The 24696-nt window shown below is 36.3% G+C and overlaps 1 protein-coding gene and 1 pseudogene across 1 annotated transcript in view; both read left to right on the plus strand.

The window, feature by feature from the left end:
- The window catches only part of LOC110150322 (UDP-glucuronosyltransferase 2C1-like), a 25485-nt gene extending 11680 nt beyond the window's left edge, over nt 1-13805 (plus strand). The window contains exons 3-6 of the mRNA XM_020913244.2: nt 1725-1856; nt 8848-8935; nt 10522-10741; nt 13295-13805. Coding sequence (XP_020768903.2) covers nt 1725-1856; nt 8848-8935; nt 10522-10741; nt 13295-13574 — 720 coding nt within the window. The 3' untranslated portion in view covers nt 13575-13805. The remainder of the gene's footprint in view (nt 1-1724; nt 1857-8847; nt 8936-10521; nt 10742-13294) is intronic.
- An 88-nt stretch (nt 13806-13893) lies between these two features.
- LOC110150325 (UDP-glucuronosyltransferase 2C1-like) overlaps nt 13894-24696 on the plus strand; it is a 28837-nt pseudogene continuing 18034 nt past the window's right edge.

Below are 24696 nucleotides of genomic sequence, written 5' to 3' on the forward strand. Positions count from 1 at the left end.
AATGTGTATGTATATGTATGTGTAATGTGTGTATTTAAGTATTTATATATCAATAATGTGGCATCAAGGATCAACCTGTTATTTTTTTGCAGGGTGTCCAGAAAGCATAAGAGCTTTGTAGATTTTCCAGTGAGTCCCTGTCTCCACCCACCAGAGAACACTAGCGCTCTGGGGCCACTACAAAAGCACAATCACATCTCTGCAGCACAAAATGATATGCTCTCACACATATGAAAAACAGAAAAAAAAAGATTCCTAAATCTATGATATCAGTAGGATTCGTCAATTGTAGCAAGCGTTTTCATAACATTGAATTATTTGAATAATTTGTATTGCTTATGTTGGTTCAGTAATATCCCTAATTACAAAAATTAGACAACAAAGGACGCTAAATCAACATGGGATATACAGCTACAAGAGTCAATGCTAATGTGCAAAGTAAGGCATAAAGAGGGTGAAGAGTAAAGTAATCATGAGGTTTGAGGCTCTAATAGAAAGGAATATGATGGATAACCTGGTGAAACTTGAACCTTTTCATGAACAATAACAACTTTTGTGTGCTGTTTCAGAGTTAGTGCGTGTAAAATGGTAAATGATGAGTAAGCCAATGACTAATTCAGTTCTCTTTGTTGCCTTTTAGCACCCTCTCCACAATGCTCCGAATGAATAACATTTGATTCTTAAGTAGTTCTGGTGCTTCACCTCATATTTAGCCATGGATGCTAATAAGATTTATCTTTCATTTTCTACTGAAGCACAGTCAGTATAATGACATACTTTTGGTTCTGTTTTCTAAATTTCAGTTTTATCTTATATTGCCTATTTTTTCTCTTGGTAGAAGGTTCCACAGCACATTTAAAAATGAAGTAGCTATATAACTTCCTGACTGGGCAAGTAATGCAGAAGTTCTTATAATGCATACTCTGAGAATGACAGTAATATAATAGACACATATAGCATCACATTCAAAGTAAAATGGCATATTTAATCATGCTGAAGTAACTTAGAAATTTGGCTGTAACACCTACAGCTGTGTGAAAGTGAAGGTCACTCAGTGAGTCCAGCTCTTGGGACCCCACGGACTGTAGCCTTCCAGGCTCCTCTGTCCATGGAATTCTCCACCCCAGAATACTGGAGTGAGTAACTGTTAACTTCTCCAGGGGATCTTACCAACCCAGGGACAAACTCAGCCATCCCGCATTGCAGGCGGATTCTTTACAGTCTGAGCTACCAGGGAAGCCCAAGAATACAGGAGTGGGTAGCCTATCCCTTCTCCAGCAGATCTTCCCATCCAGGAGTGGAACTGGGGTCTCCTGCAATGGAGGTGGATCCTTTACCAGCTGAGCTACCAGGGAAGCTCTGTAGCCTTGGACAAATTACTTAACCTTTCTGAGATAGCTTTCTCATCTGCAAATCTATATATATTACTTTAGTTACCCTGGATCAGAGTCAAATGATACAAGTAAAGAGCTCAGCAATGGCAAAAGATACATGTAGTCAATAATTTGTAAAGACATACACACATACACCTCTAATGTGCTAGAAGGGAACCTCCAATTTAAATAATTTTTAATTTGCCTATTAACCAATGTTTTCAGGTCATATTCTGTACTCTGAAATGGTTAACATGAAAAAATAGGATCATTCTTAGTTCAGGCACATTGAGAAAAGTGTGTGACTCATATCTCTAACCTCTCACATAACAAAGACTGTTTTCTTCACAGGAGTTTGAAGAGTTTGTTCAAAGTTCTGGAAAAGATGGAGTCGTGGTGTTTACTCTGGGATCAATGGTCAAAAACCTCACAGAAGAAAAGTCTAAAATGATTGCATCAGCTCTTGCCCAGATTCCACAAAAGGTCAGATATTTATATTTTTTGAGGGAGGGGCAGCTATTTTAGAATCTAGGAAAAACTCTAATTAAAAAGTATGCTTTAAAAATGTAGAAGTTATTGGTGAGACAAGTGCTCGGGCCTGGTGCACTGGGAAGACCCAGAGGGATGGGGTGGAGAGGGAGGTGAGAGGGGGGACCGGGATGGGGAATACATGTAAATCCATGGCTAATTCATTTCAATGTATGACAGAAACCACTGCAATGTTGTAAAGTAATTAGCCTCCAACAAATAAAAATAAATGGAAGAAAAAAAAAAAAGAAAAAAAATAAATAAATCAATTTGTAAGCAAAAAAATAAAAAATAAAAAAAATAAAAATGTAGAAGTTATTGGTATTGTTATTGTCAATTTAACTGAGATATAAAAAAAGTATTAACTGTGAAAACAACATATGTAATTTATATCCTGGCATTGCTAACAGGAAAACATACTGGAGAATTTTCTTTAAACAATGAGCTAATAAAACACTCTCCGACATAAATCACAGCAGGATCCTCTATGACCCACATCCCAGAATTTTAGAAATAAAAGCAAAAATAAACAAATGGGACCTAATGAAACTTAAAAGCTTTTGCACAACAAAGGAAACTATAAGCAAGGTGAAAAGACAGCCCTCAGATTGGGAGAAAACAATAGCAAATGAAGCAACAGACAAAGGATTAATCTCAAAAATATACAAGCAACTCCTCCAGCTCAACTCCAGAAAAATAAATGACCCAATCCAAAAATGGGCCAAAGAACTAAACAGACATTTCTCCAAGGAAGACATACAGATGGCTAACAAACACATGAAAAGGTGCTCAACATCACTCATTATCAGAGAAATGCAAATCAAAACCACAATGAGGTACCATTATACGCCAGTCAGGATGGCTGCTATCCAAAAGTCTACAAGCAATAAATGCTGGAGAGGGTGTGGAGAAAAGGAAACCCTCTTACACTGTTGGTGGGAATGCAAATTAGTACAGGCACTATGGAAAACAGTGTGGAGATTTCTTAAAAAGCTGGAAATAGAACTGCCATATGACCCAGCAATCCCACTTCTGGGCATACACACCAAGGAAACCAGATCTGAAAGAGACACATGCACCCCAATGTTCATCGCAGCGCTGTTTATAATAGCCAGGTCATGGAAGCAACCTAGATGCCCATCAGCAGACGAATGGATGAGGAAGCTGTGGTACATATACACCATGGAATATTACTCAGCCATTAAAAAGAATTCATTTGAATCAGTTCTAATGAGATGGATGAAACTGGAGCCCATTATACAGAGCGAAGTAAGCCAGAAAGATAAAGACCATTACAGTATACTAACACATATATACAGAATTTAGAAAGATGGTAATGATAACCCTATATGCAAAACAGAAAAAGAGACTCAGATGTATAGAACAGTCTTGTGGACTCTGGGAGAAGGCGAGGGTGGGATGTTTCAAGAGAACAGCATTGAAACATGTATATTATCTAGGGTGAAACAGATCACCAGCCCAGGTTGGGTGCATGAGACAAGTGCTTGGGCCTGGTGCACTGGGAAGACCCAGAGGGATTGGGTGGAGAGGGAGGTGGGAGGGGGGACTGGGATGGGGAATACATGTAAATCCATGGCTAATTCATTTCAATGTATGACAAAAACTTCTGTAATGATGTAAAGTAATTAGCCTCCAACTAATAAAAATAAATGAAAAAAAAAAAAAGAAAAAAAAAACTTAAAAAAAAAATGAGCTAATACTGAATCATTCACTACTGTTAATCAGTAAGCCTTATGCCTAGATTTTAAACCTTCCATGTAATCTAACATTGTTTTGTTGTTTGTATTATTTTGTTTTAATATAAGGCACAACTTTAATTTAATGAGTTGCAACTGCCATGATTGAAAATAAAAAAATATTTATTTTAAATATTTTAAAGACTATAATATTTTAAATTATAGTCTTGATTCACAGGATGCCTTGGGACTATATTTCCTTATAGTTAATGGATTTGGATCAGTTAGGACCTGGTTGAGCCTTGAAGTAACAGCCTAGATTCTTGGAATACTCCTAAACAATGATTCTTCTATTTAAATAATTGAAAACTTTAATAATATTAATACAATAAAGATTTATGTAGTTCACTCTATGATGTTACCCTAAATTATAATTTTTATTGATACTATTCTAGGTTATAACTGAATAATGTTCTTCTTAAACTTCCAAAGACATTTTTTCCCCTAGCTTTAGTTAAAACAGAGAATTACCTATAATGTTAAGTTACAAATGCTCACAATAATTATTGTATTCATAGCCAAATTACTTTCACAAATTGTTTTGTGGAAGTAGTACTTTTTCAATATTTAGTGTAAAAAAGCATCTTCATAAGAATATTGAATTGTATTAAAATGTACAATGCTTAGGGGTTAAACCAGGACAGAATCTGAAGCACCAAGACCTCTCTCTCTGCATAAACAAAATTGTTCCAGCATAAGCTATCTGAAGTAATGGTATTTGAACTCTGGAATCTAAGTACTTGCAACTCACAGTGGAAAGGCTGGGTGGAAATTGTGGTTAATTTCAGTCAATTTAAGGCCTTTAGAATAGCAGCAACTTGAAAGTCTCCATCACCCAGCCTCACAGTAGCCTGCATGCCTGTATTCCTGGTGTGACTTGTGGCAGCATAAGAGGCAATAGAGACTTTAACTTCCAAATACTGTGTGTCTGCAGTCTAATTGCTGACTACTGCCTGTACTAATTGAGGTGAGGCACAAAAGTTGGCCACAGTCATTTCAACTTTCATTAGAAGATGCAATTTCCAGGAACTTTAAAGGATAAGCCTATTCTTTTTTTTTTTTAATTTCCTGTTTTTGTCCACTTGGGAGCAAGTCATTGAATTAGGCCATGGAAAAACAACCTCACCCAGTGGAATTTAGAAAGCTATGTGCAGGTCCATGAAAAGACAATGATTCATAAAATATCTAGAAGGCCTAAAGCTTTAACCTTAGCCTGTTTCCTGGCAAATAAAAATGCTTCAAGAGTCAAACAAACAAATATACAAAGCAAACCCTGTCAAAGGGGCAAATCAGATTTTCAGAGTTAGAATCTTGTTTAAAAATCCAGTGTACACATCTCAATCAATATCACAAGACATAGAAAGTTAGATGAAAGTATAGCCCAATCAAGGGAATGAAGGGGGAAAAAAAAGGAATAAAATAAATTGAGAAAAACAATTTCTGACAGATCCTAGATTTTGGAATTACTAGAAACAAATCTTTAAAAACTCTGTCCTAAAGATAGACAAAGAAACAAAGGAAGACAATGATAAAGAGAAGAAAATTATACAGGGACAAAAGGAAGTACTGGCAATGATAAATTATTTTTTAAAAGAATCAAAAAGAAATTGTAGAGTTAACAGTTATAATAACTAAAGTGAAAAATTCACTGCAGGTGTTCTAACTCAGACATGAGGCAAAACATCATCTAATGTTCAGCTTAGTTCAGTTCAGTTGCTCAGTTATGTCTGACTCTTTGAGACCTCATGGACTGCATGGACAGGAATAATTTGGCCTTGGAATACAGAATGAAGCGGGCAAAGCAGGGCAAAGGCTAATCGAGTTTTGCCAAGAGAACGCACTGGTCATAGCAAACGCCCTCTTCCAACAACACAAGAGAAGACTCTACACATGGACATCACCAGATGGTTAAGACCAAAATCAGATTGATTATATTCTTTGCAGCTAAAGATGGAGAAGCTCTATACAGTCAGCAAAAACAAGACCAGGAGCTGACTGTGGCTCAGATCATGAACTCCTTATTGCCAAATTCAGACTGAAATTGAAGAAAGAAGGGAAAACCACTAGACCATTCAGGTATGACCAAAATCAAATCCCTAGTGATTATTCAGTGAAAGTGAGAAATAGATTTAAGGGACTAGGTCTGATAGACAGACTGCCTGATGAAAAATGGATGGAGATTCATGACATTGTATAGAGGACAGGGAGCAACGCCATCCCCAGGAAAAAATACAGAAAAGCAAAATGGCTGTCTGAGGAGGCATTAGAAATAGCTGTGAAAAGAAGACAAGCCAAAAGTAAAGAAGAAAAGGAGAGAAATACACATTTGAATTCAGAATTCCAAAGAATGGCAAGGAGAGATAAGAAAGTCTTCCTCAGTGATCAATGCAAAGAAATAGAGGAAAACAATAGAATGGGAAAGACTAGAGATCTAGTCAAGAAAATTAGAGATACCAAGGGAACATTTCATGCAAAGATGGCCTCAATAAAGGCAGAAATAGTATGGACCTAACAGAAGTAGAAGATATTAAGAAGAGGTGGCAAATGTTAATAAAGGATAATTGAAATTATCAAGTTTGAGGAACAGGAAAAGAAAAAAGAGAAGAAAAATGAACAAAGTCTAAAAGTTGTGGGGATCCATCCTGTGAATTAGCATATATACTGTGGGAGTCCCAGAAAGAGAGAAATTGGCAGATAGCATATTAAAGTAAATAATGGCTTAAAATAGCCCCAATTTATTAAAGGTATGAATCTGCACAAACTTCCTAGATGGCGCTAGTGGTAAAGAACCTGCTTGCCAATGCAGGAGACTTAAGAGTTGTGAGCTCGATCCCTGGATCAGGAAGATCCCCTGGAGGAGGGCACAAAATCCACTCCAGTATTCTTGCCTGGAGAATCCCATGGACAGAAGAGCTTGGCAGGCTATAGTCTATCGGGTCACAAAGATTATGACATTACTGAAGCAGCTTAGCATGAATGAATCCATACCTCCAAGAAGCTTAATGAATTTCCAGTAGGATAAATTCAAAGCAACCTACATTAAGACATATTAGAATCAACTTCTTGAAAGACAAAGATAATGAGTAAATATTGAAAATAGCTAGGAAGAAAGAATTCATTACATATATGGTATCTTTAATACAGTGATCAGCCAATTGCTCATCAGAAACCTTGAAAAGACAGTTGATAAATTCAAAAGTGTTGAAAGAAAAAATTGTTAACAGAATTATATATGAGGAAAATGTCCTCAACATTGAAGTACAAATTAAGATGTTCCCAGAAAAGCAAAAGTTGAGGAACATCATTAACACTAGATTTTAAAAAATGCAAAAGGAAAGCTTTCTGATTGTAATAAAAGTCTGCTAAACAGTAACACAAAACTATATGAAGAAATAAAGATCTGCAGTGATGTGAAATTGCAGTCAATTCAATTATAAAAGTTAATATTTTTGTAGTTTTGGTTGGTATATCCAACTTTTAAAAATCTCAAAAATTTAATATATAAATTCTTAAAAGCAATTATGTAATTAGGAACACAATGCATAAATATATAAATTATGACAACAGTAAAAGAAACAGGATGAATCTCTTCCTCTTTCTATAAAGAAGGTGAGTTATTTCCTGCTATTGGATCAATAGGTCAAGGAATAAGGCATGAGAGTAATTAGAAAATATCTTTTTAAATGAATAAAAACACAAGAGACAAGAAAATATAAGGTGAGAAAACAGGGCCATAGAAAACTTTTTAATTATTGAATTTGAATTTGTTTACTAGTTAAGTAGTGTCCGACTCTTTTGCAACCCCATGGGCTATAGCCCACTAAGCTCTTCTGTTCATGGGATTTTTCAGGCAAAAATATTGGAGTGGGTTGCTGCTTCCTACTCCAGGGGATCTTCCCAACCCAAGGTTTGAACCCATGTCTACTGCATTGACAGGCAGATTCTTTACCAGTGAGCTGTTAGGCAAGCCCTTATAGCTTCATGTGACTACATTGAAAGAGAGGAAAGATCTAAAACAAGCAACCAATGATTATACTCTAAAGAACTATAAAAAGAAGGCTAGCTGAACCTACATGTAGCGAAAGCAAAGAAGTAATGATTATTAGATCAGAGATAAACAAACAAAAATAGATTAAAAATAAAACAGGACAAATCAATAAAATAAAAAAAACAGTACTTTTAAAAAGTCAGCAAAATTATCAAACATTTAGCTAAACTGGAAAAAAGAAAAAAGATAGTTGATGCAAAAAATTAAAATTAGAAATGATCCTAGGGAGATTACTAGTGGATTTATTGAGATAAAAGATTATAAGAGAATATAATGGCAGTGTGGCTCAGATGGAAGAGTAGAAAGACCCCCTAGCTCACCTTTTTCCTTAGGCACACTAAAATAGATCCTATTTACAGACCAGTTATTGATGAGAACAAACAGAAGACGGGCTGTAAAGATCTTCTATACCTAAAGGTATAAAGAAGGAACCACAATTAGATAGGTAGGAAGGATGGAGAAGGAATACAGTCAAGCCTCCTATCCCCAAGTAGGCTAATTAGCAGAGGTGGTTCCCAAAGACTGAAAGGTTTGAGCCCAATCCTGGACTCCTTAGCCCAGATATTCTGGGCTCAGAAGTCAATCTCTCAGACCACTGACTTTGAAGACCAGTAGGAATTACTTTCAGACGAGCCAGTGGTTCATAGTAGTCAGTCTGATCTCAGGGAAATTTAGCAGGTGGTGGCTTGAAGCAGGATGTTAATTCCTTAACCGTATATTGAAACCAATACTTGATTCTATATCACTGCCAAGTATATATCAAAGGTCAGAGTGCTAACAAACTCTTAGGTAAATAACACCCGTCCCCTTTACGTCTGAAAATTTTGTTGCTAAATGCCCTTTACCAGAATAACCTAGTAATGCCAATACATAATTGTTTCAGGTAAAGATTGTCCTTTTTCTCTTCATCTTCTAAGTGAGAATTAACCTGTTAGTATATAGATGAGGATTATTGTAAGCATTTGAAAATATGATTGTAGTGTCAATGATTTAAAAGCATTCATTACTTAATCACTAGGGCCTCATCACTTGTGTAATACCTGGAGGCATCAAACCTGCTTAATTCTAAGTTAACTGCCTCCTTCTGACAGGATATGGTTCTAAAAATCTTCAAATGAAGTAAAGACACTTGCCTTAACAGGTTCTGTGGAAATATGGAGGAAAGAAACCAGAAAATTTAGGAGCCAATACCCGGATATATGAATGGATTCCACAGAATGATCTTCTGGGTAAGACCAAACAGAAGAAAATCAAACAGAAATAAATAAGGGATAATCTGAATGATTACTCAGTAACAAATAAATCCAAAAAATTTGTATTCAAAATAAGAAATAAAAACCTTAATGGCTTCTTCACATTTCTTCTGGAGTTTGTTAAAGAAAAAAAATTATCCATGACACTTGTTGAAGACTGTAAAGTGAAGTGAATTGAAAGTCACTCAGTCATGTCTGACTCTTTGTGACCCCATGGACTATACAGTCCTTGGAATTCTCCAGGCCAGAATACTGGAGTGGGTAGCCTTTCCCTCCTCCAGGGGATTTTCCCAACCCAGGGATTGAACTAGGGTGTCCTGCATTGCAGGTAGATTCTTCACCAAGAATCCCGAGCTATCAAAAAAGCCCCCAAAGACTGTAAAGAACACTTTATCCAAGACCATCAGGATGAATACTACTGCAATAGACTTTCACAGAAAATCAGAGATTGGACTCAACTCTGAGTCAAAAAGGAAAAGTGGAAAATTCATAGGTGAAATACAGAGTGGATGGTCATTAGATGAAAAATTAATAACAGTAAGCATCACAGACAAGGGGGGAGGGATTCTGGCAAAAACAACTGAATTAGATTCTTTCTGAAGGCAGGCTAGAGTGATCAGGTATCAAATAGGGGGGTGGTGAAGGATGAATCAACAATCAGAGAGGTGATCAAATATCAAGGTTTCAAGAGTCTAGGGAAACTGACTTGATAGGATGCTTGCTAAAATGAGGTAACGCAGAGAGAAAAAAGAACCCCCCAAACCAGGACCTAGTTGAGAAGAGTTCAGAGGAGCCTGACTAGACTTTGGTCAAGGGTAGAATCTTTTTCAAGCTCTAACAGAAATATGGAGTTTATAATTCTTCCACTTAAGCTATAATCTCTGCCTCTTCAGAATGAGGGTAAAGGAAAGTACCTTTAGATCAGGCTCTCATTACTTTTTGCATAGAACATGGCAACATCTTCCTGACTCTCTGTATCCATTTTCTCCTTTGCATGCATCCACCTCTCTGCAATTTCCCTGCCATAACTATTTGGGGGAAAATAATTCTGGTAAACCATTTCACCATCTAGCATATTGCAAATGGCTCCAGATTACTGTAAAATTACACACACAATTCTGTTTTCTTAAACAGGTACTTAATGAACTTGCCTTGGTCTATCTTTCTATTCTGTGCTGCCAACATTCTCACATTGAAACCCTGCATACCTCACCTCCCATGTCCCATTCACAGAAGCATTTTTTCTTAAATCGCTCGATCCTGTTTATTAGAGCATCCTCATCCCAATTACTTGTCCAATGGCAGGTACTCTCCATCATTTAATTCTGCACAAATTTTTCAGAGGTTTATGGAATGACTCACTTGCTGGGATCGCTAATTGCTACTTAGCCTGGAATAATCAATTGCTACTTTCTTTAGCACCTATAGGAATCTATATGTGGCTTCACTGCACACAATCATATAGAAGATGCTACCTAACTGAATTAATTATTCATAGAGATGTTATGGCTTTCTGTTTCTATTTCAATTTAGAATACTGATTTTTTTTTTTTTCTTTTTAGGTCATCCCCAAACCAGAGCTTTTATCACTCACTGTGGAACCAATGGGATCTATGAAGCTATCTACCATGGGGTCCCTATGGTGGGAATCCCCCTGTTTGGTGATCAGCATGGTAATGTTGCTCGTGTTAAAGCCAGAGGAGCAGCTGTTGAATTAGACTTGCAGAGAATGACGAGTTCAGATGTGCTTAACGCTTTGAAGGAAGTTATTAACAATCCTACGTGAGTATAAAGTACCCAGTTTTCTGAGAAACGTTGGTATTTTAAAAGGAGTAATTGTTTCATTCAGTTTAATTCAATACTTTTATATAATCACCAGGACGTATCTAACATCAAATAAATTATTGTCATATACTTCTCAAATTCTATGAAAATATTTACTTATTGTTGTTACTGGAGAATAGATTTCATCCTCAAAGAAATGCTAAACTTATTTAAATCAGCTAAACTATTTTTAAAGAGTCACACATACTTTAGCTAATATTATTTTTTGTTCACGTGCATGCTCAGTGCTAAGTTGTGTCAACTCTTGCAACCTCATTGACTTTAGTCCACTAGTCTCCTCTGTCTGTGGGATTCTACAGGCAAGAATACTGGAGTGAGTTGCCAATTCCTTCTCCAGGGGAAATGGAGATTTTTATATATAAAAACCTATATAATCCAGGGGATCTTCCTGACCCAGGGATGCAACCCACATCTCCTGCAATGGCAGGCAGATTCTTCACCACTGAGCTACCTGGGAAGCCATTTATTATGCCTTTAAAATTACAGATACTACTACTATAAAGAATTTAGGCAATGTGACAGAAATATAGAGAAATAAAGTTGAAAAAAATCACTTAGCTCTCTTCAGGTATCTATAACCTATTCAGTTCAGTTCAGTTCAGTCGCTCAGTCGTGTCTGACTCTTTGCAACCCCATGAATCACAGCACACCAGGCCTCCCTGTCCATCACAGACTCCTGGAGTTTACTCAAACTCATGTCCATCGGGTTGGTGATGCCATCCAGCCATCTCATCCTCTGTCATCCCCTTCTCCTCCTGTCCTCAATCCCTCCCAGCATCAGGGGCTTTTCCAATGAGTCAACTCTTCACATCAGGTGGCTGAAGTATTGGAGTTTCAGCTTCAGCATCAGTCCTTCCAATGAACACCCAGGACTGATCTCCTTTAGGATGGACTGGTTGCATCTCCTTGCAGTCCAAGGGACTCTCAAGCGTTTTCTCCAACACCATAGTTCAAAAGCATTAAATTTTTCACCGCTCAGCTTTCTTCACAGTCCAACTCTCACATAAGCTATTACCAGTATAGAAATATTACTTCAGATATTTCTTTGTGCTAATTTATAAATAGAAAAGAAAAAAATGTATAAAAATGGGACCAGGCTACATTTTGGGACTTCCCTGGTGGCTCAGATGGTAAAGAATCTGCCTGCAATGCAGGAGAGGTTTGATCCCTAGGTCAGGAAGATCTCCTGGAGAAGGTATTGGCCACCTACTCCAGTATTCTTACTTAGAGAATTCCATGGACAGAGGAGCCTGGAGACCTACAGTCCATGGGGTCGCAAGAGTTAGACACAACTGAAGCAACTTTGCACAGCATGCTTGGTATATATATTCCTAAATGATTTGTTTTTATTAATTTTTTAACCTGACAAAATTTTTTTCTACATCTCAGAGCTATTGTTTTTTCCTTGTTTTCCTGAATATATCTGGAGGTACTTATTCATTAAATTCTTGTGCATTAAGAAAGAGCTGTCTTTTTTTTTTTTTTTAAACCAAATGGTGACAGGGTTTTTCATACTTTTTTTCTTGGCTCACAATTCTGTTTCTCAGAACTTTCTACATGTATTTCCTTCTTTTTCTACAATTTAATGTTCTGTACTCTCTATCAATGATAACTGCACTTCAGTGTGGGAGAATAACCTTCCTCCTCCATCTCCTTCACAAACCCAAAGGATTACTTCCTCTAAGGGAGCCATTAAAAACCCTAAACCTAGAGCCTATTTTACAGAGGGAAAGAACTCAGAAAGAGAAAGACAAATGTATCAACTCATATATACAGAATCTAGAAAAGTGGCACTGATGAACCTGTTTACAGGGGAGAAATAGAGACACAGATGTAGAGAGGATGGTGTTGTGGACACAGCAGGGGAAGAAGTGGGTGGGGCAAATTGAGAATAGCACTGATATACCATTTACTCTCAGCCCCTACTTCTTGCTCAGAGGATCACATCAGGCTTCTTGTTTTCATATGGAATGTCAGGGCCATGAAAATTTCAGACTGAAAACTTTCCTGCTGCTGTTGAAAATTAGCTTCTTTTAGCACTAATAATCCAAACCGAATTGGGGAGAGGCAAGAGGAGTACAGGAAGAGATATTTTCTCATAGCTCTGCCCCTCAAATGCTGCTTCTGTCACTATTATGTTCCTAGCACCACATTCGGCAAAAAAGATCAAAATTCTGTATTCTCAAATTACATATTCTACACTCCTCTTTCTGAATCTTTAAAATGCTACTTCCAGTTAGAAATTCTCCCCTATCTCTAATTATTATAGAGACTGTGAAATGTCCAACAAATTTCAGTTAATAAACTAGCATATCTAGAAGTATCTCAAGAGAAAAAAACTTTCATGTATATTCTGCACTCTTGGTGATATCATTTATGACATAATATATTCATAATTATGTAATATACTTTTAATAGGATATAACAATTTTAGGTATATCATGTCCTTAACAAAATTTTCAAGTGGCTATCCATATATTCAATCCTTAGCTATAAAGAGAATGCTATGAAGTTATCAAGAATTCACCATGATCAGCCTGTGAAACCCCTGGACCGAGCAGTCTTCTGGGTTGAGTTTGTCATGCGTCACAAAGGAGCCAAGCACCTTCGCCCAGCCTTCCACGACCTCACCTGGTACCAGCACCACTCTTTGGATGTGATTGGCTTCCTGCTAGCCTGTGTGGCAACTATTCTATTCCTGGTCACTAAATGTTGCTTGTTTTGTTGTGGGAAGTTTGGTAAAATTTCAAAGAAGATAAAGAGAGAGTAGTTTTTGTTTTTTGTTTAACAGTTGAACTAGAAACCTTGATGCAATCCGTCTGGATTATCCCAGCCACTGATTTGAACAGATTCCTACTCTCTTGAGTTCTCATCCATTCCTCAGCTTATCAAGTCAAACTCGCACTCCAAAAATATGCCACATGGTTTATAATTATGGTTTAAAAGACTATTTTCTTTAAAAAGAGAGGATAAATAAACACATAAAAGTTGCTACCATTAACGATGCAGTGGTTTACTTCATTCATTGCTTTCAGTTCAATCAGTTGAGATGCTGTCTGAGGCCTTAAGAACATAACGAGTAATTCTATTTTCAGTACTAACCATATTGACTATTTCCTTAATATCTGACATGATTTTGGGTTCCGTATGTAATAATTATTGCATATATTCTAAAGGAACTAGACAAGGAGTAATGTAGTGCATATTCTAGTCAGGGCTTCCTTTCCAGTCAAGATGATCAGGAGACTCATAGGGTTTCTACTCATCTGTAAAGTACATTTTACACCATCAATTTCCTTTCATATCATACATTAGATGTTGTCCCTCTTGGAATACAAAGCTTTGCTTTGTCTTTGATTTGAAGATTGCCCTTCATTTGGATATTAGTAAAGATAGTACTCATTTGATAATAATAATAGTACTTAATTTGTATTGTAACACTTCATAGCTTCAGACAACTAGTGATTAGCATGGTTGTTGGTATGATGGAGCAAAAGTAAATGACTGGAATTTAATACCCATCCTTTCAAAGTAACAATTTTTTAAACATTTATTTTAATTCATTTATTTGTTTATCTTTCACTGTGTTATGTCTTCATTGCTGCACAGGGGCCTTCTCTCGGTGCGGTGAGCAGGAACTACTCTAGTTGCAGTCCATGGGCTTTTCATTGAGGTGGTTTCTTATATCGCAGAGCACAGGCTCTAGGGCGTGTGAGTGTCAGTAGTTGTAGCTTGGGAGCTCTAGAGTGGGAGTTCAGTAGTCTTACTGAACAGGCTTAGTTGTCCTGTGGCAGGTGAGATCTTCCTGGACCAGGGATTGAACTCATGTCTCCTTCAGTGGCAGGTGGATTCTTAACTACTGGACCAACAGGCAAGTCCTAAACTAGCTTAATTAAAAAAAAATCCCTATATTAATTTTACTTAGAACATATACATTTGGAGAGAAGAAGCAAACTTCTTAGAGCTACACTGCAGATTCATTGGGGAAAATGCATTTCTCAGAAATGCTATTTGCTACGGGGAATGATTTCTCCATCTAAAGAGAAATTCTTCCTTCACTTCCATCGCTTCCCCTGGTCTTCCCATAAATAGTCCTTTGATCACTATTGCAAGCACAAGTACTTAGGCTTCTTACTAACTAGCATCTGCTGGAAATCTGCAGTAAGCTTGAAAACACAGCTTGAATTTTAATAAAAAGAGATATCTCAAAAAAAAAAAGAAGAAAGAGCATTCCCTTTCTTTCTTCTCTAATTATACAGAATCAGTTTTGGGGGGTCTTGACAATGATTTTGAATTCTACCCAATTCTCCCCTTTAAAAAAGATGTCCCTAACATTCTTTTCTAAAAGTCTATCTCCAAAAAGTTATTTAACATAATACATGGTTGGACGGCATCACCGACCCAAGGGGCATGAGTTTGGGTAAACTCCAGAAGTTGGTGATGGGCAAAGAGGCCTGGCGTACTGCAGTCCATGGGGCTGCAAAGAGTCTGATGCAGCTGAACAAAACTGAACTGATATCAACCAGATTTAGTAATGATTTACCATAGACTTTGATATTTATATCCCAGGCAAAATAGACCTTAAATTACAATCTCAGAATAAATATTACTTTATCAGATTAGTCTAAGAACATAAAAAATATATTAGAATGAATATAGAGTTATCTTAAAGAAGTTGTGTCTTTGGACCCTGTGGACTGTAGCCTGCCAGGCTCCTACGTCCATGGGATTTTCCAGGCAAGAATACTGGGGTGGATTGCTATTTCCTCCTCCAGGGGATCTTCCCAACATAGGAATCAAACCCAGTTCTCACGCACTGCAGGCAGACTCCTTACTGTCTGAACCACCAGGGAAGTAGGACAAATATGAATGATTTGGGCATTTTTCAGTTTTTTACAGGAATAGTGGCACAAATAAGAACAAGGTAAACATAAATTTATTCCTTAATGGGGAATTAACTATAAAAAATACATCTGAAAATTATTTTTTCTTAATTTTATGAGTTTGAAATAATTATTATACTTTAAGATATAGAGCTTAAAAAACATAAACAGTAATGCTGCTTGTTTTAAGGCCTAAGTCATGTAATCAAAGCAGTAATTTATCATAGTGCTAAAGCATTTTTTCTGACAGTAAGATAATGTCCTTTTCTATAATACTCTTTAAAAACCATAATTGAATCTTTCACTGTTTTATGCCAAAATCAAGATCTCTTGCATAATATACAATTATGTTAACATAAAGGAGCTTAAGTGATTCAAGATTTAGATACCTTATTTCTGAATTTTCTGTTTATCCAAAAGAACTACTCTGATAAATAAGTCAATCTATTCTATTTTATAGAAACTGGAACTTCTCTAAGCACTAATATTTACCTATTTAAATAATCTATACATCATTGTATTAAATAAACAATTTGCTAATAATTTTAGGTATACGGAGGCTAAACCTTTGTAACATGCTTTATTTTCCCAGTTTAGTTTTAATAGGCAATTTTTTCCCTTGCATTTTGATGACCTCTGGCTTTCCTAGTCAATTAGTATAACATGTTCTAAAATAATTTATATTTAAACTAGTTGCATTTCATACATCACTATGTTAGGAAATCCTGCTCAAATTTCTTCCATATCAAGACTTAATTTAAAATGATAATTTTAAACTATCACAGGTATACACAAATATTTTGTACATATATGCATGTATATTTATGAACACAATGTCAAGTTCTATGTGCCATAAATAAAAAATGATCCATGAAATTCTATGCTTTGATTTCTAAACGTGACTGTCTTTTATGGTGAGGGAGGTATTTGTTTCAGCTATATTCAACATATTTTACCAAAAATAATGATTCACCTGTAATCTCAGATCTAACATTATCCATAAATTTATGAGGATATCAACTGATATATTTTAAAAAGCAGTACAGTTGGGGCTTAGAATAATATGCAGTCTATGGAGCAGAGAAACATCAGTCCTGCAATTCATAATGGATTGCCACTGACCTTTTGTTTCTCAATTTTGTTTCCTCCCTAGGTTCTTTGCTTCTGAATTCCACTCCATTTCTACTAATGTTCTAGATTCTGGCTCTAAACTTGGCTAAGTAGACTGAGATCCTAAAATCACATTCTCAGTTTCTGGCATTTATTTCCCTCAGAGATGTACTTTTTATACCCTTAGATGCAATTCCCTCATATATAATATCAATAAACCATATGACATGATGTAATACAAGTACCTATCTTTCACCCTTTTCATACCTTTAAAACTCAACATTCAGAAAACTAAGATCATGGCATCTGATCCCATCACTTCATGGCAAATAGATGGGGAAACAATGGAAACAGGAAGATACTTTATTTTTGGGGGCTCCAAAATCACTGAAAATGGTGACAGCAGCCATGAAATTAAAAGATGCTTGCTCCTTGGAAGAAAAGGTATGACTAACCTAGACAGCATAATAAAAAGCAGAGACATTACTTTACCAACAAAGATCCATCTAGTCAAAGCTATGGTTTTTCCAGTAGTCATGTATAGATGTGACAGTTGGACTATAAAGAAGGCTGAGTGCTGAAGAATTGATTCTTTTGAACTGTGGTGTTGGAGAAGACCTATGAGAGTCCCTTGGACTGCAAGGAGATCCAACCAGTCCTTCCTAAAGGAAATCAGTCCTGAACATTCATTGGAAAGACTGATGCTGAAGCTGAAACTCTAATACTTTGATCTGAAAAACTGACTTATTTGAAAAGACCCTGATGCTGGGCAAGGTTGAAGTTGGGAGAAGAAGGGGATGACAGAGGATGAGATGGTTGAATGGCATCACTGACTCACTGGACATGAATTGGAGTAAGCTCTGGGAGTTGGTGATGGGCAGGGAAGCCTGTCACCCTGCATTCCAGGGGTCGCAAAGAGCTGGACACAACTGAGTGGTTGAACTGAACTAGTTCTAACAGCGTTAGCTGATATATCAAAGTGGCTATGATTTGCATTTCTGTGAAAGTTAGAAATGCATTTCAATTTTTTTGTTGGGCATATATATGTTTTCTTTGGAAAAATTATTCGATGCCTCTGATCAGTTTTAAATCAGATTATTTTACTATTAATTGTATGAGTTTCTTAAAGTTAAATTTTATTGGAGTATAGTTGATTTACAACGTTGTGTTAATTTCTGCTGTCGTTGTTGTTTAGTTGCTCAGTCATGTCTGACTCTTTGCGACCCAATGAACTGTAGCTTGTCAGGCTCCTCTGTCCTTGGAATTCTCCAGGCTAGAATACTGGAGTGGGTTGCCATGTTCCTCTCCAGGGGATTATCCCAACCCAGGAACTGAAACTTTGTCTCCTGCTTGGCAAGCATATTCTTTACCACTGAGCCACCATTTCTGTTGTACATCAAAGTAAATTGAGAGATTGGGTTTGACATATGAGTTCTTTTTATTTGGGGGATATTAATGCCTTATCAAATATGTGGCTTGCTAATATAATCTGTCAGTTGCCTTTTCTTTCTTTCTTCTTTTTTGCTGTGCAGAACTTATTATTTTGTTGTGGTCCCACTTGTTTACTTTTGTTCTTATTGCTGTGCTTTTGGGGTCAATCCAAAAAACTGTTGCCAAGACCAATGTCAAGGAACATGTTCCCTATTTGTTCTTCCAGGAATGTTTTAGGTTTTTGTTTTTATGTCTAATTCTTTATCCATTTCATGCTAAGTTTGTGAGTGGCATTTGATAGAGGTCCAGTTTCATTCTTCTGGACATGGTAATCTGGTTTTCCTACATTGTATATTGAAAAGGACTATCCATTTTCCACCTATTGTTATTGGACCTCATGTTGAATATTAGTTGCCCATATTTCTTACAGTTTTTTTTTTTTTAACTCTCAACTCTGTTTCAGTGGTCTTTGCCCATATTTTATGCCAGTGTCATTTCAGTTCATGATTACTATTTCTTAGTAACATAACGAAATCAGGAAGTGTAATATCTTCAGCTTTGTCTTTCTTTTGGAGATTGTTTTGGTGATTCAGGGTGTTTTGTGGCTCCATACAAATATTAGGAGTGTTTTTCCTATTTTTGTGAAGATGCCTTGAAAATTTTAAATCAACTGTACTAAATAGCAGTAGAAGTGTAGTGTTAGTTGCTTAGTCATGTCCAACTCTTTGTGACCCTGCAGACAACCTACCAATGTCTCTTCCCCATTGATTTCTCCCTCTTGTGGGGGATTTATTTAGGTTGTGTATCTCCTTTTGATCCCACAATACCAGCCCCATGTTGAGAGTTTCCCATTTGTCTTCTCAAATATAGAGTCCTGAAATGTTCAAGGTTGTGAGTATTCTCCCAATACCACAGATATGGGTCAGATTTCTGCATTTGCTAACTCTTGCTGTCCACGGCAGTGCACAGAGGAGATTGTTCTGTGGGTCAGGGAGGAGGAGTAGAGTGGAGTGGGTGAGACAGATGAAGCATTGGGGAAGCCTGTGGCCACTCAGACTGGTTTGCAGATGAGGTGTCCAAGGAGATGGTGGGAAGTCCACCTGATGGAGTCTGCAAATTGTTTAGTAGGAAGAACCACAAAATGGTTAGCGGCATTGCTTTGAGGAGTTCTAAGACACAGCAATGATCCCAGCCTCTTGTAACCCCTTAGCTTTGCAGATCACTCAGAAATCTTGGCAAGGTTAAAAAAAAAAAAAAAAGATATTCCTATTGCTGGGACATCATGCACTGACTCACACAATTTCACTTTCTCCTGTGGGAGAAATTATATTTTACATAGATCTTTTGTGGCACTGAACCATGATAATTGGGGAAGAAGTGACACAAAAAGCAAAACTGTTCATCTTACCCTTTTCAACGCATACATTCTTGGGATTATTTGCTCCCATGGTGGGCCGAAACTTCTTCATTGGGCTTTCAGATTCCCAGAAAGTTATGCTCATCCTGAGGTAACTATCAAAATCATTGTTCTGTGGGGATGACAGTAGAGATTTCCTATTCTGAAGTCTTGTTAATGTCATTCCAGAAAAGAAATTCTTACCATGAAAACCTCAAAGAAAGCTGATATCAATGGGGAAGGAATGTGAAACAACATAAGATTAGAAGTCAAGTCAGCATCTTTTGGGCCATTTCAGAGAGTATAGATTCTAATATCTATACAAGACGTAGTTATTAAAACATTTGACTCAAATAAGATAATTTGTGAAAGAGAATTTTAAAAAAAATCAGTGAAGTTTCTCTAGCTTCCTAGGTGACTCAGTGGTAAAGAATTTGCCTGCTAAGCAGGAGATTCAGTAGATGCTGGTTCAATCCTGGGTCAAGAAGGTCCTCTGGGGGAGGAAATGGAAACCCATTCTAGTATTGTTGCTGGAATAATCCCATGAATAGAGGAATCTTGTGGGCTACAGTCCATGTGGTTCCAGAGAGTCAGACACAACTTAAACTGCAGCAAAATTTCTCTATGGAATGTGAGTTGCACGTGTGCAGAATTTGAAGCAGTGAGACCATGAGGGTTCTGTAGTAATTCCAGATTAGATATATAAATGACTGTAATGGTGACATCTACAAACATAAATAGATTGATTTATAATTTTGGAGTAGAATGTGTAGAAATAGTAAACAATTGGATAATTACATAATTATATTTTTGTTAAGAAACAATTATTCTTATGACAATGTTATCTTTATATATTCCTATTGTTTAATTGCTTGAGGAAAATAAACTTTTTAAGCCAATGTCCGTAAATATCATTGGATTCATTTCTACAGAGTGTAGTGAATTCAAGTTGCAAAAATTCAAGCAAAAAAAAAAAAATGGAATTTTGCATTATAAAAATTATTTTAGAACAAGAAGGCAAAGATAATACAATTAGACTTGCTGGATAGAAGGATAATATTATCAAGTTATGTTCTTCATGACTTCCTTACTTCACTCTATTAATAAAGTATCTCTTCTCAATATAACATTAGTCTGATGAGAACCAGAGCTTGACCTCTTATCTGCACTAATAGTGAAAAGATATATTTCTCTGTTTCTCTTAAAGATAGATGTGATTTAGCAGGGAGAGTACTGAATTTAGCATCAAAACATTTGGCTCTAAGTCTCTCTGTCTTAACATCTCAAAGTATGCATAGTTACTCCATCAGGCAGTAAGTGATGGCCTCATTCTTATCTGAATATTTAGCAGATTTATCAGTAAGAAAAACACAACAGAGACTAACTATCCTGTTCAAACAAACATTTGAATAAAATCAGAGAAGAAAATCCAAAAAAAAAAAAAAATCTCAGTTCAGTTCACTTTAGTTGCTCAGTTGTGTCCGTCTCTTAGTGACCCCTTGGACTGCAGCACACCAGGCTTCCCTGTCCATCACCAACTCCCGGGGCTTGCTCAAACTCATGTCCAGCGAGTCGGTGATGCCATCCAATCCTCTCATCCTTTGCTATCCCCTTCTCCCCTTGCCTTCAGTCTTTTCCAGCATCAGGGTCTTTTCAAATGAGTCAGTTATTTGCATCAGGGAGCCAAAGTATTGGAGTTTCAGCTTCAGCATCAGTCCTTCCAATGAACATTCAGGACTGATTTCCTTTAGGATGGACTAGTTGGATCTCCTTTCAGTCCAAGGGACTCTTAAGAGTCTTCTCCAGCACCACAGTTCAAAAGCATCAATTATTCGACACTCAGGCTTCTTTATAGTCCAACTCTCACATCCATACATGACTACTGGAAAAACCATAGCTTTGATTAGACAGACGTTTGTTGGCAAAGTAATGTCTCTGCTTTTTAATATGCTGTCTAGGTTGGTCATAGCTTTTCTTCCAAGGAGCAAGTGTCTTTTAATTTCATGGCGGCAGTCACCATCTTCAGTGATTTTGGAGCGCCAAAAAATAAAAGTCTCTTCCTGTTTCCATTATTTCCCCATCTACTTGCCATTTATTTATTTATTTCCAAAAAATTCTAGTCTTCATTGTATACACATGAGATGATGATGGATATTCTTGACATTATTTAGAAATTATTATGAATTTATGTTTAACTTCACATGCCCTTTTTGATATCAACTAAAATAAGTTTGGAAACTCTCATTCTGAGGGGTTTCTTTGTAACTCATTTTATTGACCTTATTGATATTTTTCTTTCCATCAAAGCAATTGCATTTCCTTTTAATCTTTCATGCAAAGTACACAACTCAAAGTTTAGTCCAACCTTCTATAAACTGACTGTGAAGCTCAGAGGGACCTTTTGGATTGTGAGTTGCATGCAATTGGTTTAAACCCAGATTTAGTTTGAGCACAGTTAATGTCATGAAAACTGTGAAAGGCTTCTGTGTCCTTTTCATGCTACATTTATGGTTCTTTGACCCTGAAAGGAAGGACTACTGAGAAGGTACTTGTATGACCCATGGATTTTAGTCACTGGATTAATTTTAAAGTTATTCTGGATGAACTCTACTTTCATGGGCATGAGATAACCATCCTGGTACCTTCAACGGGTTCTTTGCTTGATCATCCAAGACTCCCTTTAGTGTGGAGATTCTTCAACTTCCAATAAGTAAAGAAAATTTCATGGAAGAATTCAGTGCTGATCTCTACACACTTTCTTTTGAACTGCCAAAATTTTCATGATGGGACAGGCAAGTAAAACTGATGAAAATGATCAAATTTTTTTAGCAACAGCCAAAAGAGTATGTGATAAGTGCTGTCACAAAGAAGGAGTTACTCAGCAGGCTACAGACAGCTAAGTTTGATATCTGTATTGCTGACCCTTTAAGCCTTTGTAGAGAATTAGTGGCTGAACTCATCAATATTCCATTTATATATTCTTTGCAGTTTTCCTATGAAAAAGTCATCGAGAGATTGTGTTCTGGGATTCTTATGCTTTCTTCATATATTCCTGGTGTCACATCAAGACTGATAGGCAGTATGACTTTTATACAGAGGCTGGAGAACTGGTTATTGTATACCATGGGTGATGTGATATCTGCACATTATTCATTTCCAGAATGGGATGAGTATTACAGCAAGTTTTTAGGTAAAAGAAATTTGCATGCAATAATGATTCTTATTTCATATGTATAATGTGAGTATCTATCTGACTGTATGAAACCTTTAAGTTTTCTTTTAAGTGGGATACAAGATTCTGTTGCTTAACTGTTTTGAGTGAAAATAATCACTTTTTATTTAATTTTTCCTTTTTTTAAGCTTTTGGTTTTCTGTTTTGTTTTAGATCATTGTGTATTGAAAATATGTATCACAGAAGAAATATTTTCTTTATTTCTCCATATATCCTGTTTGATGTTACTAATTTTTTCAAAATATCTGGAAAACTCAAATCTGACAGTGTAAGTTCCATAACCCTCACTGTGTCTCTCTTTTTTACCTCTCTTTTTTATATACTCTGTTTTCTTTCTGATTAATCTTCTCTTTTCAAGTTTTGTATTTGCATCCTATCAACACTTGGTTGACTGAGTCCTGGGCTTGTAAAGTGGTGAGAATGAAGCTGGAAAAAAAATATATAAATCTTGGTTTCTCTATTCTTGTCTCCCAGAAGAGAAACATGGAAGATTTTTCTCTAAAGGACCATGTTTCTAGATGTTTAAACTTATCTCATTGTCATCCTGTTGTTATTGTTCTGTTCATAACTACATTGTAAGTCAACTAGTGAGTTTTGACTCCAACAAAAAGATTTTCTCTATTTAAGTCTGTGTGCCCCCTTTTTTTTTGTTTTTCATAACTGATTTTTTAAAAGCAGCATTTATTTAATTTATTTAATTGTGTTAAGGATGATTTTGCACAATATACTAATTATCTTAGTGGAGGCAGTACCCTACTTGCATTATTTAGTTAGATTTTTTAAATATAATTAATATATTATAGTGTATTAGTTTCAGGTGCGGATGAAGAAATTAGCCAATAGTTAGCCTAAGAAACAAGTGGCAAATTTTATTTAAGCCAATTTGAGGATTATAACCCAGGAGAGAGTCTTTCAGAAAGCTCTGGAGAATATTTCACCCATTAGAAGTCAAAGAACAGTTATATGCTTTTGAGACAAAGGGTTTTACAACAGAGTAATATACTGACAGTTTACAGAGGCCAATAAAGCAAGTGGTGGGCCATTGTGACCCCTTTAGAGATTAAGGAAGGAATGCTATCTCCTAAGGAGTTACTTTGCCAGTGCCAGGAAGAAATTGTAATTTTTGTTTGTTTTTGTTTTATTGTGAGTAGACATTCCTGTATCTTCTAAGCAGATCTTGATAATGTACAATGGGGATGTAAAATGTATACTAAAGGGAAGCAGGGTGTTGGTTCAAATGGTAAAGAACTTTTTATGTTAAATTTTTCTTGTCCTACTTTAAAACCATATTGTTTTATACATCTGTGTCTCTTTTTCTGTCTTGCATATAGGGTTATCGTTACCATCTTTCTAAATTCCATATATACGCAATAATATTAGCCTCCAACTAATAAAAATAAATGAGAAAAAAAAAGCAAAACTCAATAAAAAAACACATATGGTTTCATCACAGGTATACAACATGATGATTTTATATTTGTACATATTGTGAAATGATCACTACAGTAACTTTAGTTAACATTCATCACCACACATAGTTAAAATTCTCTTATTCTTTGAGATGAGAACTTCAGACTTATTCTCTTAGCACATTTCAAATATACAATACAGTATTAAGAACGATGGACTTCCCTGTTGGCTCAGTAGTAAAGAATCTGCCTGCCAGGACGTTTGATCCCTAGGTCAGGAAGATCCCCTGGAAAAGGAAATGGCAACCCAGTTCAGTATTCTTGCCTAGAAAATCCCATGGAGAGAGGAGAATAATAGGCTACTGTCCATAGGTGCAAATGAGTCAGACAGTACTTAGTGACTAAAAGCTCAGCATTCAGAAAACTAAGAT

This window comes from Odocoileus virginianus, chromosome 29 (genome assembly GCF_023699985.2).
Source record: "Odocoileus virginianus isolate 20LAN1187 ecotype Illinois chromosome 29, Ovbor_1.2, whole genome shotgun sequence".
Classification (NCBI taxonomy): Eukaryota; Metazoa; Chordata; class Mammalia; order Artiodactyla; family Cervidae; genus Odocoileus; species Odocoileus virginianus.